At 45.9% G+C, this 17,642-nt stretch overlaps 1 protein-coding gene across 5 annotated transcripts in view; it reads left to right on the top strand.

Annotated features, from left to right (window-relative positions):
• Positions 1–17,642, top strand: part of UBE3B (ubiquitin protein ligase E3B) — a 24,068-nt gene extending 6,426 nt beyond the window's left edge. For all 5 annotated transcript variants that reach the window (XM_072879865.1, XM_072879863.1, XM_072879864.1 and 2 more), the window contains exons 11-28: positions 693–813; positions 1,470–1,647; positions 2,057–2,226; positions 2,922–3,089; positions 3,904–4,075; positions 4,845–4,963; positions 5,631–5,745; positions 6,155–6,254; positions 6,854–6,973; positions 7,321–7,497; positions 7,586–7,696; positions 8,311–8,448; positions 8,851–8,916; positions 11,358–11,416; positions 13,038–13,220; positions 13,632–13,743; positions 14,116–14,208; positions 14,701–17,642. In XM_072879865.1, coding sequence (XP_072735966.1) covers positions 693–813; positions 1,470–1,647; positions 2,057–2,226; positions 2,922–3,089; positions 3,904–4,075; positions 4,845–4,963; positions 5,631–5,745; positions 6,155–6,254; positions 6,854–6,973; positions 7,321–7,497; positions 7,586–7,696; positions 8,311–8,448; positions 8,851–8,916; positions 11,358–11,416; positions 13,038–13,220; positions 13,632–13,743; positions 14,116–14,208; positions 14,701–14,892 — 2,394 coding nt within the window. In that variant the 3' untranslated portion in view covers positions 14,893–17,642. The remainder of the gene's footprint in view (positions 1–692; positions 814–1,469; positions 1,648–2,056; positions 2,227–2,921; positions 3,090–3,903; positions 4,076–4,844; positions 4,964–5,630; positions 5,746–6,154; positions 6,255–6,853; positions 6,974–7,320; positions 7,498–7,585; positions 7,697–8,310; positions 8,449–8,850; positions 8,917–11,357; positions 11,417–13,037; positions 13,221–13,631; positions 13,744–14,115; positions 14,209–14,700) is intronic.

Raw genomic sequence — 17,642 nt, 5'->3', positions numbered from 1 at the left:
AAGTGAGTGATGTAATAGTATCAAAAATCCGCTGAATACCACATAAGGCCACTTGTTATTCCGTTTTATCAGCTCTTGAAACAGAGCATTGGCATTTCTCTCTTCGCCAGTTTCAACTTGCTGTTGTGGAAGCGCTTGATCCTTACACCCTCCAGATACTCTGGGTTTCTAATACCACAGAAGTTACTAACACCAGTGGGATGATGGGCTGAACTGCCCTAAAATAAATAAATAAATAAAATAAAGGTGTATGTGACAGCTTGAATTTTTGCATGTCCTTATTCTTCCATTTCTGTAACCGTAGACAGAGCCATAGCAAAAATCAGTCTGTTCCATGGCAAAGGATCTGTGATGGTAACTAGTATGCTGTCCACTGATCTAATTTAATTTGACTGCTCCTCTGTGTAGCTTGGTGCAGACAGGCAAGTTTTGTGCCAAATGGGCATTCTGTTTTCTTGCAGACAGACAGTTGCGAAGGTCTGTCTACAACTAGAACGTGGCCTATTCACCTGCAAGGTTTTTTATTGCCTAGACCAGCTTCATGTCAAACACTTGCTGTTTTCAGTGCAACAGTCTCAACTTGCTGCTTTGTTTGGAAAGAAAAGACAATCCGAATTGCTGATGGCAGATCAGGGGTGGTTGTTCTGTGTGGCACTTCTCAGCCTCACTGGCAGTTAAATTCTGTCTTTCAGCGTCTGGCAGTGATAGAATCTCATGATCTTTTCCGCAAGTTCATCCTGTTTTTAAGTCGTGAAGCACAATGCCGAGATGTCTGCGTGTGCCTGGAAGGAAGTCACACTCTCTGTTTGTTGGGTAAGCACCTGTAACACTTTTTTTTTTACTGTGCTTGGAAGAGAGTCTTGAGTCAAATCTTCATTCTCCATTGGTCAGAGCTGCGTCCAACTCATTGTTTTTTATCCTTATTTAGATGATTTCTAAATAATAATTGAGATTTATTTGGGGATATTGCAAACATGGTTTAAGGCCCTTGCAAATGGAGGAAGAGTCAGAGACTTCTTGTATACGTGTCATCATACCTAAACTGTGAAGTATTATCTCCACTAGCTTTTCACTTGGACTCTGAGAAAGTCTTGGAGTGAACCAGACTTGAATCTAACTTCCCTAAATGGATGTGCTACTGAAATATTTAAGTTCATATTTCTGTAAAAGTAATAAGAGGAATAGTTGGAACTCAGGAATAACCATGGATTGTCTGTAGCTTATAGTACTTTGTAGAAGGTGTTGGTGGGATACAGATGAGAAGGTGGCCAAAGTGACATGCCACCTTAGTGGTTGATGTGTGCTGGAAATGGCTTGCTGCAGGGTAGCCTCTCATAGTCATTCTTCACAGAAGTCCTCTCCTGGACTTGAAAAGGGGTGTAAATTCATTTTGTCTGTTATGTCTGGTAACCACTGTCCCACAGCATCTGTTCCTCTTTTAAGTCTTGCTGTGCTGGTCATTCCGCCAGGTAATCTTGTGTACTTGGGCTCCTTGAATGATAAGGTTCTTGAGGAGGAGACAGCTCATTTTGTGGGTGTGCTCATTCACATGCTTTCCTACTGCCAGAAGTACGTTTCACAAAAGAAATCCAACCTCACCCACTGGCATCCTGTTCTGGGCTGGTTTTCACAGACTGTGGATTATGGGTAAGTGAGGAGAACCTTATGGTGATAGGTGATGAAGCCTCTCTTTTTATTTTTTCCTTTTTTTTTTTTTTTTTTTTTAATGCTCCAATGTGTTTTATGTTTTGAGATGAACAGTGTGACCCTATTCAGAATAACTTCTCAGATATTTCAGGTTATATCTGCACAATATAAACTGCTGCATTCGCACACAGACTGTTACATGAGGAAATTAATTTAGTATAGTTAGACTGATAAACAGTGGCCATACTGGTACACTTGACACAGGACCTGTATATCAGCTCTTCCTTTGAGGACCATCTGTAGGGTGGGTGCATACTCCATTTTGACTGAGCGAAATGTATCGAAGTATCGCTGTCTGGTGTTTTATTCCAGCCTGCCTTCTAACATGTCTCTCTGACTTGTCTTTCAGATTGAATGAGTCCATGCCTCTGCTGACAAAGCAACTGCAGCATCTCTGGGGAGTCCATATGATCCGCATCCTCTTCAGTGATGTGCTCAGCAAGAAATTGTTGGAGAATCAGGAAATAGCTCAGCTGCCAACACAGCCAGTTTCCCCTCAGAACAGCCTTCCTATGAAGAGTCAGTTCTGGAGGGTTGCTTTTTTTGTGTGTGTGTGTACATGTGTCTTTCTCTCACAGGGCTTTGACTTTTCCACTTATGCTAAAAGCTTTGAGTAATTACTTGCAGCAGCTGCTGCTGCTTAGGTGGGGATATGGTCTCTCCTATTTGTAATTCCTGCTCAGAATGCCGCTGTGACCTGGGGCAAGTCTCTTACTTTGGTGCTGTGAAAATATTTGCTTATTTTAGCAGTTTTTTTCGTTGTTTCTCAAGTAGCTGAAGTGCTTACTGCATAACTTAGTAATTCCCAAGGCAAGATGGAAGGCCAGCTTCTCAGGTGAAAAGCAAGGTGAAGCTGGCTCATGGACCTGTGATGCATGGTGATTCTGGAGAAGAGTATTTGGAATCAGGCAGCTGTAATCTAGCTATTTTCTAGCTGCTGCCCATAGCACTAGATCCTGTGGTCATTCGTTACTGCAGTTCTGGTAAGGTTTTAAACTCTAGAGTAATGTCCCCACTGAAATACTCTTCTGCATTGCTAGCAGCTGTCCAGTGTTCTGCCAGAAAAGTCCACCGAAACCTACTGTTTGTGGAGTGACTTAGCCAGTTTAAAATCCTCTTTATCACATGGCTGCCAAGTGGCTGAGAATAAGAAATGGTTTGGAATAGCACTTCTGTCTCCTGAGACAACGTCTCATGTGCTTCTCTGTCACCAGATCTTTTCAAGAGAGCTTTCCAGAAGTCTGCATCTGTCCGCAACATTCTCAAGCCTGTTGGGGGCAAGCGAGTGGATTCAGCAGAAGTGCAGAAGGTGTGCAGTATCTGTGTCCTGTACCAAACCACTCTCACAACACTAACGCAGATCCGTCTGCAGATACTCACAGGTCAGGGCACATCTGTGTTTTTTAAATCATTTAAAATGTGGAGAAATAATAGATTTTTCTTATTAAATTCTGTTGATTTGTTGGTAGTTTTATTACTGACAACAGTTTATTGACTGGCTGGGTGGAAGGCTTGTTCCATCCTGAATCATACATCTGATCAATAACATTCATCACTTCTTTATCAAGCATTAACTCTCCAGAATACAAATTGAAGCAAGTTTTCCTATAATGAAACCTTGCTTACTCTGTATCGAGCTTAAGACTGAGTCAGTGTTTTTGAGAAGACTAGCAATATTAATCTTTATGTGGTGTAAACACCGAATGCTTTCATACATCTTAAGAACAAATTACCTGTCTTAGGAATGGATGGAGGAGGAGATAAGCACTGTTTTGGTTTAGTGGCTAGAGCAGAGGAATGAGTCCAGAGCGTTGGATGCTTTGTTTGTGGCTATAGTGGTGACCACAGGTACCACCCCGTTCTTTGTGTTCTCATCTCTAAGATGGCTGTAATGGTGATTGGATCACAGGAATTAATCCTTTTCAAAGTTGCAAAATAATTAGTAGGAAATGGCTTCAGATGTGCAAACAATTAATGCCTCGTTAAAGGTGTTTTTTCTGCTTTCCTGGTGATTGTACATCTCCTGTTAATGCAGACGGGCTTGGGAGCCAAATGTGATGCTTATGTTCCCTTCAAGTAAGTGCTGCTTTGCAGAAGGATCTTTCAGCTCCAAGTCACGTTCGTCTCTTTGAGCCTGCGTGAACATGCAGGCAGAACAAGCTTTACTGAGTGTGCTTTATATTTTTCCATTGCTAGGCCTCACTTACCTGGATGATCTGTTGCCCAAATTATGGGCTTTTATCTGTGAGCTGGGACCACAAGGCGGGTTAAAACTTTTCTTGGAGTGCTTGAATAATGATACGGAGGAATCCAAGAGGCTGCTTGCCATGTTGATGCTCTTCTGTGACTGCTCCCGCCACCTTATCACGTAGGTAGCAAGCAGAGGTTGCTCTCTAGATTTGAAATGTGAAGCTGTTGTGTTCCTTAAGTTTCAAGAGGAATAGTTAAGGTATTGCTGCCTTTGCATAAGGATAACTAGGCAGAGTAAAGCAGCAAGCTTTTCAGGTAGAGTCCTGAGAAATAAAGGACTTCAAAAGGACATTCCCTCTCAGCCATGTGCTGCTTCAGGAATGTACAGCTGGCTGAACTGGTAACAAAATATTACAGTACTGGCTAGGGAGGGGGAAGAAACATTTCTTCTACTGCTTATGGGCAACAATTGTGTCAGTCCAAAGCAAACACTTCTGTAACTCCAGATAAGCTTTGAAGAACAATGTTATAATACTGCTGCAAGAAAGGTCCCCAGCTTATGTGCTTCTGTTTACAACTCTGTTGCTGTCTCACTCATAGACTTACACAACACAAAGGATGGGAGAGGGGTGGAAGATTGCCTTTGCTGGTCAGTAGAGACAGTTTTCTTAGCTTAAATGATGAAGAAGTTTTCTTGGGGATGAGCACATAGGTCCTTTTAACTATGAAATACTGGCTCTGCTTGTATCTTGGACCTTTCATACTGTCTTCTGTTAGGATCAGATATCGATCAATAAATAAGATTTAGTTGTTTATGACTTTAGATCCTCGTGGGTGTCAGTTGTCATAGAAATAAGAGCTGCTGCTAAAGGATAATGTGCCTTTATGAAAATTTCAAAAGGGAATTAAATTCACACTTGTGCATTTGCATTTGTTTTCTCTGATAGGATTCTTGATGACATAGAAGTCTATGAAGAGCAGATTTCATTCAAACTGGAAGAGCTTGTTACCATCTCGTCTTTTCTGAATTCCTTTGTATTTAAGATGATCTGGGATGGAATTGTAGGTAAGTGCTTTTAGTAGCTTGAGTTGAGGTTACTGTTAGAACAACAAAAGGGCATTAATTTTGGAATTTGAAGCTTCTGCTAATCATTACTTTGCACAAAAAAACCACACTACATTGTGTGGCATGAGAATATGTCCCAGCCTTTTGGTGTCCAGATGCCACTATTGTGCTTGGCACCAAATACAGTGCACTTTTCTATTTCCAATAAGAATTTGTGTAACAGACGTGACAGGCATGTTGGTTTTTGCCAGAGACTGAGTTTAGCATGACTAGGCCATGTATTGGACAAGAATGTAATAGAGTGCTTTGACAAAGCAGAGCAGGCTTGTTAGGGTCTCTGTAGATATCTAGTGTTGATCTGTATGCTGGTATCATTTGGGTACAGCTCAGTTCTGGCAATTAGATGAGACAGTCCATTTCTGTTGTGATGGATCAGTCGGAGCTGGCTGAGATGGCTTTGATGTGGCTAAGAGTTTTTTCACTTTGGCCAAAGAAAAGACTGTCTGTCTTCTGGGGGGCACAAAATCTCTCCTTCCCTCCAAAGGCGGTGGAGGTTAGGAGAAATATGCCTGTCCTATTAGTGTGGGGCAGATGATCAACATGTTGCTCTTGGACACTCCTGTTACCTAGGGTGCCTGGACATTGCTGCTTTGTTCCTTTTGTTCAGAGAACGCCAGAGGGGAGACCCTGGAGCTGTTTCATTCTGTCCATGGCTGGCTCATGGTCTTGTATGAAAGGGACTGCCGCAGGCGTTTTGCTCCTGAGGATCACTGGTTACGCAAGTAAGTGTTCAGCTCAAGGCAAGGATTGTGTGCAGCTGTGTGCTTGTCCCAGTGCACCAGCTTCCCTGTGGGCAGCTGGTTTGGGATCCCTTACTTTAACTTAGGTGCCTCTCATTCTGCCTGTGAGATCAAGGTCAGAACTGCTCCCTATGTTTGCATTTAAGGATGCCCCTCTTATTGTGCTTCTCTTCTGTGGTGTAAGGATTAGCTGCTGCTCATGGAGGGTGATGCTTTGAAAACTGACTCAGCACCTAACAGCTTGAGTGTCTCTGGCCTTCTTAGATGTGTACACCTGAGCATTTAAGTCATCTTTGAAATCATTACAGGTTTCCTCTCTCTCCTACCCCCAGCTATTTACCACACCTGGGCATTTCTCAGGGATCTCTGAATCTGTGCCTTTCTTTGTAAGGGACCTCAAACCCAGCGTGCTCTTCCAGGAGCTGGACAAGGACAAGAAACGAGCCCAGCTGCTCCTGCAGTACATCCCGCACGTCATTCCCCACAAGAACGTGAGTGGGACGGGGCAGACGATGGAGGCTGAAAAGCCAGTGACCTAGGTGGGCTGGGATGGAAGGGACATGTGTCGTGAGCATTTTCTGACATGGAGCTTGTGATTGAAATGCCAGTTAAACAAAGTCTTCTCCTTCCCCACCCAAACTCCCCAATATATTTCCTCTAAACTGTCTTGATTTCTCTTATTGAGAGAGAGCTTATTTGTGTGGGCAGCTGCATAGAGTCATCCAGCAGTGCATGATGTGGCTTTGGATAAAGTCTTTATGCAGAAAGCAGAGTGTCCTTTTGCAGGCAGCAAATCTGCAGAGATGACAGATTTTTATGTGGTGATAGGAAAGGCACTTTTATTTTCAGTATTGTCAGTACCCTGTCCCTCCCAAAGCAGAGCTTCAAGGATTTCTCTGCCCCACTGGGGAACAAGGAGGCAGATCCCACTATTTCTACTGAGGAGATGACAGTGGCATCATTGGGCCTAGCTGGGAACAGGACAACCAAGAGCTAGTTCTGGGCAGGCATCAGGAGCATCTGAAAGCCCTGCTGTACTGGAGGATAAGGGTCCTTGTGGATCAAGACTTACATTTGTTTTCTTTTTAAGAGGGTGCTGCTTTTCCGAAATATGGTTACAAAGGAGAAAGAGAAGCTTGGGCTGGTTGAAACCAGCTCTGCATCACCTCATGTCACACACATCACTATCCGTCGCTCACGTATGCTGGAGGTGAGTGACTTGGTTTGCAGAAGCCAACCAACAAGCCAGTAACTTGACCCGACAAGAATGGGCTGTGAATATGTTATCCTCTCTGTGGATGCTGAGGGACCCAGTACCAGTTCTGTCTGCTTTTTTTATGAAGTGATGTTACAGGAAAATGCTGGACCTTAGCTCAGTTCAGACTGCTACAAACCTGGAGTTTTGACTAGGAAAAATGCCAGTCTTTTTGGACACAAAATTCAATGACAAATGCAGATTTCTGTGGTGTATCTGTCTCCTGTCTCTGCTGCATGTCTGCGTGGGTGTTTCAGATGTCTCCCTGTATGACTGTCCTCTGGCTCTTCTGGTCTGTGTAGGATGGATATGAACAGCTACGGCAGCTTTCCCAGAATGCCATGAAGGGAGTGATCAGAGTGAAGTTTGTGAATGATCTGGGTGTCGATGAGGCTGGTATTGATCAAGATGGTGTCTTCAAAGAGTTTCTGGAAGAGATAATAAAGAAGGTGTTTGACCCCGCACTCAACTTGTTCAAGGTATGACGCAGGGCTGCAGATGCTGACCGTGATGACCCATTGCAGAGAGAAACAGACTGGCTCACTGTACTGTTATCTCTGTATGCAGACAACCAGTGGTGATGAGAGGCTGTATCCATCCCCAACATCCTACATTCATGAGAACTACCTACAGCTCTTTGAGTTTGTGGGGAAGATGCTTGGGAAGGCTGTATATGAGGTGAGCCAAAAGTACTATATTAGGATATTGTCGCTGTTGGTATAGCACTGTTCAGAAGCAGTTCTGTGATGGTGCCCCTTGCCTTTGAGAGCATCTGTCACATGCTTGGGGAGGTGTTACTGAAGAGGTGAGTTTGAAAAAATGACTTGGATAAAAAGATACTGATGGTGGAGCACTCTGGCACTTCTTCAGGCATGTATTAAAAATAATTTTGGAGGTAAAACCTAGGACGTACCTTGATTATTCTTCTTGGTGCTGGGGACACTAGCTTGGAATAGTCTGTTATTTTGGTGTTACACCTTACAAGCATCCATTTGTTGATACCTTACTTAAAGGGACATGTGGCTACAAGGAGGATGGGATGACAGAATTACCCTCTCCCTGTAAGGTAGTTCTTTTAAAGGAAACGTGGAGTTCCCCTGTTGCCTTTTTGTACCTGCTCCATTAATTAATGGATTTTAAGAGGATTGGTTTTCTTAGCTGATTGCAGTGTCTTGCATCTTTGCACTTGTTCCACAACACGTGATCTGCCTGCAGGCCTCATAGGTAACCAAACATGTTGCACATAACAAGTATGCGGCGGGACCTTACCTATGCATTCTTGTTGTCTATAGGGAATAGTTGTGGATGTACCATTTGCTTCGTTCTTTTTGAGTCAGCTACTTGGGCACCACCACAGTGTCTTCTACAGCTCCGTAGATGAACTTCCCTCCTTGGACTCTGAGTTCTATAAAAATCTTACTTCAATTAAGGTTAGAGCATTACTTTTCCTGTTGTTCAACTCCCTTATCACTGGCTGCTGCTAGAAATACCAGAATTGCAAATGCCTTTGGGGTACTGATCATCTTTAAAAACACCCTGGAAGTAATGGGTGATTCTGAGGCAGGTAGCTGTCCTGCATTTTTACTGGGGCAAGTAGGGATGAGAAAGGAGTCTGAAGGTGTAAACCTGGAACTGGCAATCGAGAAATCCAAAGTTTTAGCTTCAGCTCTTGTGCAGTCTCCCCATAACCTAGAGCGACTCATGTATTTGTTATGCTTTGGTGCCTCGTGCCTGCTGGGGATCACTTAGTGGAAGAGTAATACAGAAATGCAGAGCTGCTGTTCCTGCTGCTAAACACTGACCTTCTTTCCCTTTTTCTGTTGTTCCTCTAGCGTTATGATGGTGATATCAGTGACTTGGGCTTAACGCTGTCCTATGATGAAGATGTGATGGGTCAGGTAGGCTTTTATTCAATGACTGTGTTGGACCTTATTTCTGCTTTGTTCCAAACACCCTCCTCATGCTAGGTGGTGACAAACAGTTCTGGGCACTGATAGTCACAAGTCCACAGCCCTGGTTCAGGCAGTCCCTGTTTCTCCTGGTTAGATCGTAGCTGCTCCGCACAGGAGTGTCTCCCTCTCTTGTCTGGCTGATGCTACCAGGAAGAGCCTTTGAAGCACTAAGAGGGATCCTGAGGATCGTTGCCCACTGCTGTGGGAAAGCCTGTGGTGCCAGAAGTGGCAGATTGTGAATATAAACAGTTGGCAGCACAACTAGGTTTGACTCCTGAGCAGAGGTGTCCTAGCTTTTATTAGTGTCCTTAGACTGCAGGTATATTTCTCTGCTCTGACTTGCCAGCAGAAGCATTTATTGTTCTCTGCTGAGCTTTATGAAAGCTGGTCTTGAGCATCTAAAAGTCAGGCAGTCTGTCCAAGCTCATGCTACACAGAGTGCTTTTTACTTTGGTACTTATGTTTCTGGATATGTCAGGTGGATGCTCTGTGTGGCCCATCTGAACAAGAATCCTGAGGGGACTGACTAGTAAATGACCTTGTGTTTGATTGTGGGTAGGGCTTAGCTCTGCTCTCCTCTTACAAAAATTGCGTCGTCTGAAGGGCTGGCTGAGCTTCAGAGGTTCTCTGAACTCAGCCATAGGATTCTGCGGCTTCGTTCAATATTTAGGTGTGGGCAGAGAACAGCTTTTTCCACAAAAAGGTTGCCTTCTGACCCTTGGCTTTTCTAGCGCCAGGATTTTTTATTTTCTAGTTGAAAAACATTGTGTTTTGCTTTCCCTGCATAACTGGTTTTCCCCTCTTTTAAAAAGAAGAATCTGTGTGAGTAGGGAGGAATTCCTTTTCTTTAAACATAGCCATTTCTGTCAGAGAAAATTGAAGTGTGTCAGGGGGTCTCTTGCCTTGAGAAGAAGAGGCTGTTTGTCAGTCCCTTATGAAGGGACTTCATAAGGGTTGCATTTGTTCTTGGTTTCATTTGTGCATTGGGTTCTGTGATGCTGTGTGTGCATAGCTGGAAAATACGGACAGATAAGATAAAAATGCCTTTGCTGTCTGTGTGTGCTGTTGGTGCCGCAAATTCTGTGGGGAGACCCCAGCTAGCGCTAAGCCTGAGCACTGTTAGCAGTGTAGATCTGGTGGCACAGAGCTCAGAGACCGCTAAGTCATGGAGTGTTTATCTGGGGCAGCTTGTCCTTGAGAGCTTTGCGTGCTGCAGTTTCTTATTTCTAAGCTGGCTGGTTTGGACCTAGCTTGCATATATGAGAGCCGTAATAGCAGTGTAAATGCACCTGCAAAGCCGTGAGGGTGAATGGGAAGATGGCTAAGTAATGATACAGCCCTGCTCTGCACAGGTGAGAGGTTGCGCCCACTGCACAGTGGGCTGAGCACCTTGCTGCTGCCTCAGGATTCCTGAGGTTTCAGCTTTGAGGTTTTTTCCACCTTTATTTTTAAGGTAGGAAACAGTATAAGAGAGGCCAGCTGTAAGACATGAAAGACTGCAGCACTCAAAACTTCAAAATAAACCAGGAGACTCCTGTTTGCCTTGTGCTTTGGCCATGCTGAAGCAGCCAGGTGGGGTAACCGTGCGGTTCCTGAATGAACTTGTGCATCCCTGCTAGGTACGGCTCTGCGTTGGGCGCGGGGGAGCTGAGCTCATTCCCTGTGCTGGGCTCCCTTCTGACCTTGGAAGTCACCTGGAACTGAAGCACAGGGCCACTGTAATATGTGAATAATGACTTTCTGCCTCTTAGTGTTGGTGCAAAGATGAGTCATGACTGTTGCTGTAGCAAGCACCCAGAGGGTCCCTGCTGCTGTCTCTGAGCAGTGCTGTCAGCTGCGCACCAGGCCCTGGCGGGGCAGGGAGGAGGTACTTCCCAGCTGTCTCACTTTCTGAGCGCTCTCCACTTCATCCCTTGAGTGCCCAGCTTGAGGGACAGTGAACTCCAGGGAGCTCTGTCATTCAGGTGGCCCCAGATGAGACCTGTGGAGCAGGCAGTTTTGGATTGCAGTTTTGTGCTGTTAGACTGAGCTATGTGAAGGCTCTGAGCTTGTTCTTCCTCTGGATTCTGGGATTGTGACAGTCCCCCAGGGCTCTTTGAATTGATTTGTGTGCGGTTCAGCAGTGATGGATCAGACTAGAGAGGAGGCTTCCTCAAAGAAGGGCTGGCTCCACTGGTGGGAGAGTTGGAGTTCCCTACTGTTCAATTACTATGGTAATAGTTAAGTGAAACTGGTTCAAGGCAGAAGCAGGATTATTACTTAAATTTTAAATCCTACTGTTTTATTGTAAAAATAAATGTTTTATGGGGAGGTAACAGCTTGGCATGGCATTTCTTTCCATTGTGGTTCCAGGCAGTAATTAGCAATACAATCATTTCTTCCCTCAGCTTGTTTGCCATGAACTTGTTCCTGGAGGAAAGACCATTCCTGTTACCAATGAAAATAAGTAAGTACAGCAATTAGATTTTTAAGGTCACCACTGCAAAATACTTTATTCTAGTTCCTTGGGCTTGCATCTGGAATGAATTGAGATAGATTGGAGTAGAAGGAGCACATAAATATCTTAATAGAATTTACTGGTTACAGTTCATCGGCAGAAATTGTATTATATTCGATTTGCAAAATAAAAATTGACAATTTACTTCTTGAAACAGCGCTTCTGAGGTCAAAGGCACACAGTCTGTGAGATTCTGCAGGATTTAATGATGGTGATAGATACAGACAGATGGATTCAAAGCAATTCAGGCACACAGTCGTGAACATAGAGGGCACAGATGCTCAAAGACACCTTGGAGCAGACAGATCTTCTCAGAATGATAACATGTGGCAGTTGTATAAAGCACTGTTCTTCAGAAGAGACAGTGGTGAATTCAAATGTAGTCGACAGTCGTACTTTAGACACAGGAAATCAGAGGAGACACCGAGCCCTGTAGCTATTTTCACAGATAACCGGCTTTTAGATAGTTATCGTAAATGTCAACTCTACAGCCTGAAAACCAAACCCACCTTTTTGTTCCCTTCATTTTTTTTTCCTCTCTATACCCTTCAGTGATCATAAAAGCAGGATAAAATATCTATTAAGCAGATGTGTGTTTGAACTGGTAATCTAGGGGTTGTTCTCTTTAATGGCAAGTGAAAGCTGGATCCTACCTGAGGATTTGTCTTTGTTAGTGTGCTTTGCAATCTGATGTTCCCAGTCTTTTCCCTTCTTGAGCTCTGACCAGGGAGTTTGCATTTGAAAGGATCTTTCTGTGGCTTGCCAGAAGTCAGCTCAGGGAGGAAGTTGAAAGTCCTGTATGTTACTCTACTTGCTTACAGCAGAAACTTTGAAGCTTTTGTACAGATGTGCACACAAATTGGTAGTTGGGAGGGAGCAGGAGAAGAGTTATAAGTGGAAGCAATCTAGAAACAGTTCTGTCTGTTAATAGTGGAGTGAGCTTACCTAGCTGAAAACCCAGTCAATGTGATTGTGGTGGTGTCTGCCTAGGAGCTGATGAAGAAGAATCAGCAAGCTCAGTTGTTTTGACTGTTGGTGAGAAGAGGAAGCCTGATGGTGCCTCCCTCTAATAAACAGTGCACCTCTTCCATACTCCTGGGATGAAGGTGGAAATCTCCTAAGTGTTTTTTGGTGTGTTGATTGTCCAGCCATGGGTTTTGGTGCAGGCAGCATCAGAGCCCAGACAGTTGTTTCTCAAACCTAGAGGAGTGCTTGTGACTGGGGATCTGGTACTTTAAAGAGGAGTTGAATGTATGCTCCCCTCTGGGACCTGCTGTCCAGCCAAGGTTGATCAAGTGATTATTAGAGCCAGCTAGTCCTTGGGTTGGGAAGAAGCTCTAAGAAATGAGCAGACAGTCCCAGAGGCGGGGGGCAAAGTCTGGGCAGAAAAACAGCTCTTTCTGCTTAAATGAAGAGCAGGGCCCTGGAGGGGAAAGTATAATGCATCTCCAGGCAGTGCTAGTCCCTTTTGGGCTGGAGAGGCAGGTCAGCAACCTTGTTCCTGCACTGGCGAGGTGGTTGTCCCTTGCTGCTCCCGCTCCCTCACCGCCACCTTCCCTGTCACACACAGGATCAGCTACATCCATCTCATGGCTCACTTCCGGATGCACACACAAATCAAGAGCCAGACAGCAGCGCTCATCAGTGGATTCAGGTCGATCATTAAGCCTGAATGGATTCGTATGTTTTCTGCACCAGAGTTGCAGCGGCTGATCTCTGGTGACAATGCTGAGATTGACCTCGAGGACTTAAAGTAAGTGAGCAACTTGGTCTGCTGGTCTTCTCACTCAGCAAACCAAGCCTTTTCATTATATAGCTATTTGGAGGTTTCCAGGGGACTGACTCTCACAACTTTCTGCTTCTCTGAATTGAAATCTGAGGAGCAGACAGAACGAATGGAGCTGAAGAACATGTTCCTTAAAGCTAATTTGGACAAAGTACTAATGAACGGGAAGGATCCTTTCTTCCACTGGCTCCTGAGCAGAATTTCTCTCTGCCCTTCCCTTTTCTCTGATCCAGTACCCAGTAGGCATTGGTGAGGGCTCAGTACTGGCAGAGTGAACCCTGACTTGTGGCAGGTATTGATCCTTCCAGCGCTTGTCAGCTGGCAGCTGTGACCCTCCTGCAGTGGGACACAAGCCTATTGCAATCTTTCTCTCCGCAGAAAACACACGGTGTACTATGGGGGCTTCCATGGGAGCCACCGGGTCATTATCTGGCTGTGGGACATCCTAGCCAATGACTTCAGCCCTGAGGAGAGAGCCATGTTTCTGAAGGTAAATGCAGTCGTTTCAGCCCAACCTGCCATTTGGGGTGGTTGGGCCAGTGCTGTTCTACTCCTGTTAGCTGCGTGCTTTCTGCACTAATAGAAGGAGTGTCAGAATGCTTGACGCCTTAAAATCAACATCCTGCTCCCCTGCAGAGGGGCAGCCGTGGGAGCAGGGTTCCTATAAATGCTCTTGTGTCACCGTGAATAGTCCTGCTTTCAAAGGCTAGCAGAGCTGTGCACTAAAGCTCAGCAGTGTTGTACTGGGGGGTGCTCAAATGCCAGTCCAAGCAGCTGTCTGCTGTGACTGCATTAGCTGCATGTCTGTTATAGCCAGGCTGCTCTCGCTGCTGCTGTCTTTCACTGTCTGTCACTTTTTCAGTTTGTTACCAGCTGCTCCAGGCCTCCACTTTTGGGCTTTGCCTACCTCAAGCCTCCTTTTTCCATCCGCTGCGTGGAAGTCTCTGATGATCAGGTAGGCACCCTGCTTGCTCGTGTCTCATGCATTCCCTGCCAAGCTCCTGGCAGCCTCCTTCCCTACCCAGCTTCCTCATCTCTGTCTGACCAGGAAACTCTAAGGCATAAAAATATATGCTCTACAGGGCAAGGTGAAAACAACCTTACACTAATAGGATGCATATGGCTGCACCTACCTCCTCCCACACGCAGCAGCACTTGGGCTCTTTTTGCCTGTCTGCAGGGTTGTGTTTTCTCCTCCCCTGTGCCCCATGCCTGTGATCCTGCTCCCCTGTGCACCCTGCGAAGGGACCCTGCATGTGCAATGGCAGTTGCAGTTACAAGAGAAGCTCCTTTCTAGCTGTTGTGGGGGACAGGGCTTTGAGGTTTGTCTCTCGCTGTTCCCAGCAGATGGGTTTTGTGTTAGCACCTCTGCCCTGTGTATAGGCACCCTGCTTGGAAGGAGCACAGCAGAGAAGTGCAAGGGTGATGCATTTCTGCCCTGTTCCAGGACACCGGTGACACGCTGGGCAGTGTGCTACGGGGCTTCTTCACAATCCGCAAGAAAGAGCCAGGTGGGCGTCTCCCAACCTCCTCTACGTGTTTCAACCTCCTCAAGCTTCCCAACTACAGCAAGAAGAGCATCCTGCGGGAGAAGCTGCGCTACGCGATCAGCATGAACACTGGCTTCGAGCTGTCCTAGTTGCCATGGCCCTGGACTCCGCAATGGAGGCTCTCAGAGCTGCTGACTGCTGCTGGAGGTGGAGGCCTTCATGCACAGAGGGTGGATCAGCTCCATGGGAGCTGGCTGCTCACTCGAGGGCTGGAGAGATGCAGCTGGTAATAGAGGTTTACAGGGAAGAGCTGCTGGGCTAGACAGGGCTGGCTCTTCTTGGGCACTTCTCCAGGATGAAGGAGGTGATGGGCCTGACCCAATACACTTCACTTGACACCCACGTAAATCGTCTTTAAAAGCAAACCCCAGGGGAGCATAAAAGGAACATTAAAAGTGCCAGTCAGATTAGTGACCGTAATACCCCCCAGCAGGCTGTGCAGTCTGGGCAGCTGCTGCTGTGGGAGTGTTTCTCTTTCCTTTCCCAGGAGATGGTCCAGTTTCTTACTGGGTGGAAGTCAGTCTGTGGGAAGCTGCACAAAGGCAGAAACGTGACAGAGCCCACAAGGAGATGAGCACGAGGCTGCAGCATTGGAAGTGCCACAAATGGGCACCGTTTACTCAGGACAGGTACTGCGTGGGGGCTTCCTGATGCCCTTGCTCTGTGCAAGGCCCTTGCGTTTGTCTCGGAGAATGAACCACTGGCCCAGACTCGAGAAGCAGCAGGTTAAATGGAAGCAGATGGACCCTGCCATTCTCAGGAAGGCTTCAGAGTGCTGTAGGTTAAGAGCTCAAGCAGCAGGCATGGGGGTCAGCGTGCTGAGCCAGCTGTGCCTCTGCCAAGCTCTTGCCAGAGCCTGTGCTTTGGACGAAAGTGGTTGTTGCCTGAATTTGCTCAGGAGCAGAAAAGGTTTAATTTTATTTAGTTTCCAGAGGATAGGAGCTGGCACACAGCTCGGGCAGCCCTCGCTCCCCAGCACAGTGCTCAAGTGGGGCAGGTGCCCCCTGCGCTCTCTGGAAGGGGAATGTGGTGAGCTGCTGAGAGTCCTCTGGAAACCTCCACTGGCAAAATTCCTCTTACTTGGATAGCAGTTTCCCTTTGTTTGCAGGCTCTTTTGTTAGGGAGATGTGCTGTTTCGAACCAGGACTTGGCCTCTGCGTAACAGCCATGTTTGTTTTTTTGCCAAACTATTTATTTTGGTTGCTTTGCCTCTTTCTGGCCTTATTTTTAACAGTTGATGTTTGCCTGTAGCAGGCAGCTTTTTCAGGTTGTTCTGAAAGGGAGGATGTGAGGAGGGGGTGTGCAAGTGTGAGTGTTGGGAAGGTGTGGACCCTTCCTGCCATTTCTAATGAAGTCCAGAGCCTGACTTGTAAAGTGTCTGTGCAGCTTCCCAGCCTTGGTCCCTCGTGCTGCTGCAAGTCCTGCCTCGGCCCAGGCTGGGTGAGAGGAGAGACTGCCGTCTCCTGGGCTGCTCTGTCCTTGCTGGGTTTCTGGCACAAAGAAAGGCCATGTATGTTCTCCTGTTTGGGACAGGGTTAAAAAACAGTCACCTTCTCCCCTTCCCCTGTTGCTGCTCACTAATAAAACAAGCTCCCACAGAGGCTGCTAGTATCTCCCCTGGACTTCCTTTCCCCTCCTTACCTTCCTGTGCCACTGGCGACCCTCGCCCTGTGCTCTGGCCCCTCTGCACTGTATGGCAGATCGGCTCAGAGCTTTGCTGCACAAGTCAGCTCACAGCAGCTGCTCTGGTGCGAGGCTGCCGTACCCTACCTCATCCTCTGGCTTGCCTTGGTCCACCTCACGGGGATTCGCATCCCCAGGCCTGCTCAGCATAGCACAGGTCTCTGCACGGAGAAAGCTCCCTGGGCTCTTTGGAAGACCCTTTTAACCACGATATGTTGCACATTTCAAACAGACCAGAAAATACTTGGCACCATTCAACCAAGAGTGTAGAGATGGCCTTTGCTTCATCTTTCTCTTCTGTCTTGCTTAAGCTGATTTTCAGAGAAGTAACCCTTTTTTTAGAACCAATGCCTGGAAATGCATCTGGAAAGCAACGTCAGGATCCTTTTTCTATGTCAACTCAGTAATATTAAACAGGAGTGATCGGAAGTGTTAGTGAGGACAGGAATGCCTGCATTCAGAGGATTCAAGGTAGTGGACTAAGTGAGTCCAGAGAAATTAAAGATGATAGTAATTTTTTTTTTTTTACATAGAGCATTTCGGCATTAACACATTGGTGACTGTGTAGTTGAGAGGTTTAGGCACTGACTTGTACCAATCATAGTTTAAAATATCACACAAGATCTCTCTTTTCCTTCTAGGGAAATGCAGTGTCTAAATAGAGCACAATGATTGTTCAATGAAGTGAGTTGTTGAACACAGTGAAATAAAATCTTTGCTCCCGTTTTTTCCTTCATTCCTCAGGAGTACAATTTCTAGAAGACATCTTAATGCAGATTTAGCTAGGTCCCTCCAAACCTGGAAATATTGCACTACATCCAGTTTTGTAGCTAGTGTATAAAACATGATTGTCTAGTAAACGCCCTGGTGGCTGTGTGCGCAACAAGAATATTTCTCTTGAGTAGCTGATTTCTGTATGACTGGGAGGCTTTAATACATTTTTACCTGAGCAGAAGGCTGCGAATGTGTATCAGTCCCTGCCTGCCCTGCTGTGTTCTGCGTGGGTGTTCTTTGTAGGCCAGGGATGGTTTTGCCATGGGAGATTAATGACTATTTTTTTCTATAGACGACTCACTGCTGTGGAGACCTTGGTTACATCCCTTGTATCAGAAATGCAGGGAAGAGAAAAATAAACCTGGTATGAGTAAGAAAGACA

Source organism: Ciconia boyciana, chromosome 15 (genome assembly GCF_034638445.1).
Source record: "Ciconia boyciana chromosome 15, ASM3463844v1, whole genome shotgun sequence".
Lineage (NCBI taxonomy): Eukaryota > Metazoa > Chordata > Aves > Ciconiiformes > Ciconiidae > Ciconia > Ciconia boyciana.
The sequence above is the reverse complement of the archived record's forward strand: the minus strand, read 5'-3'. Positions and strand labels throughout refer to the sequence as shown.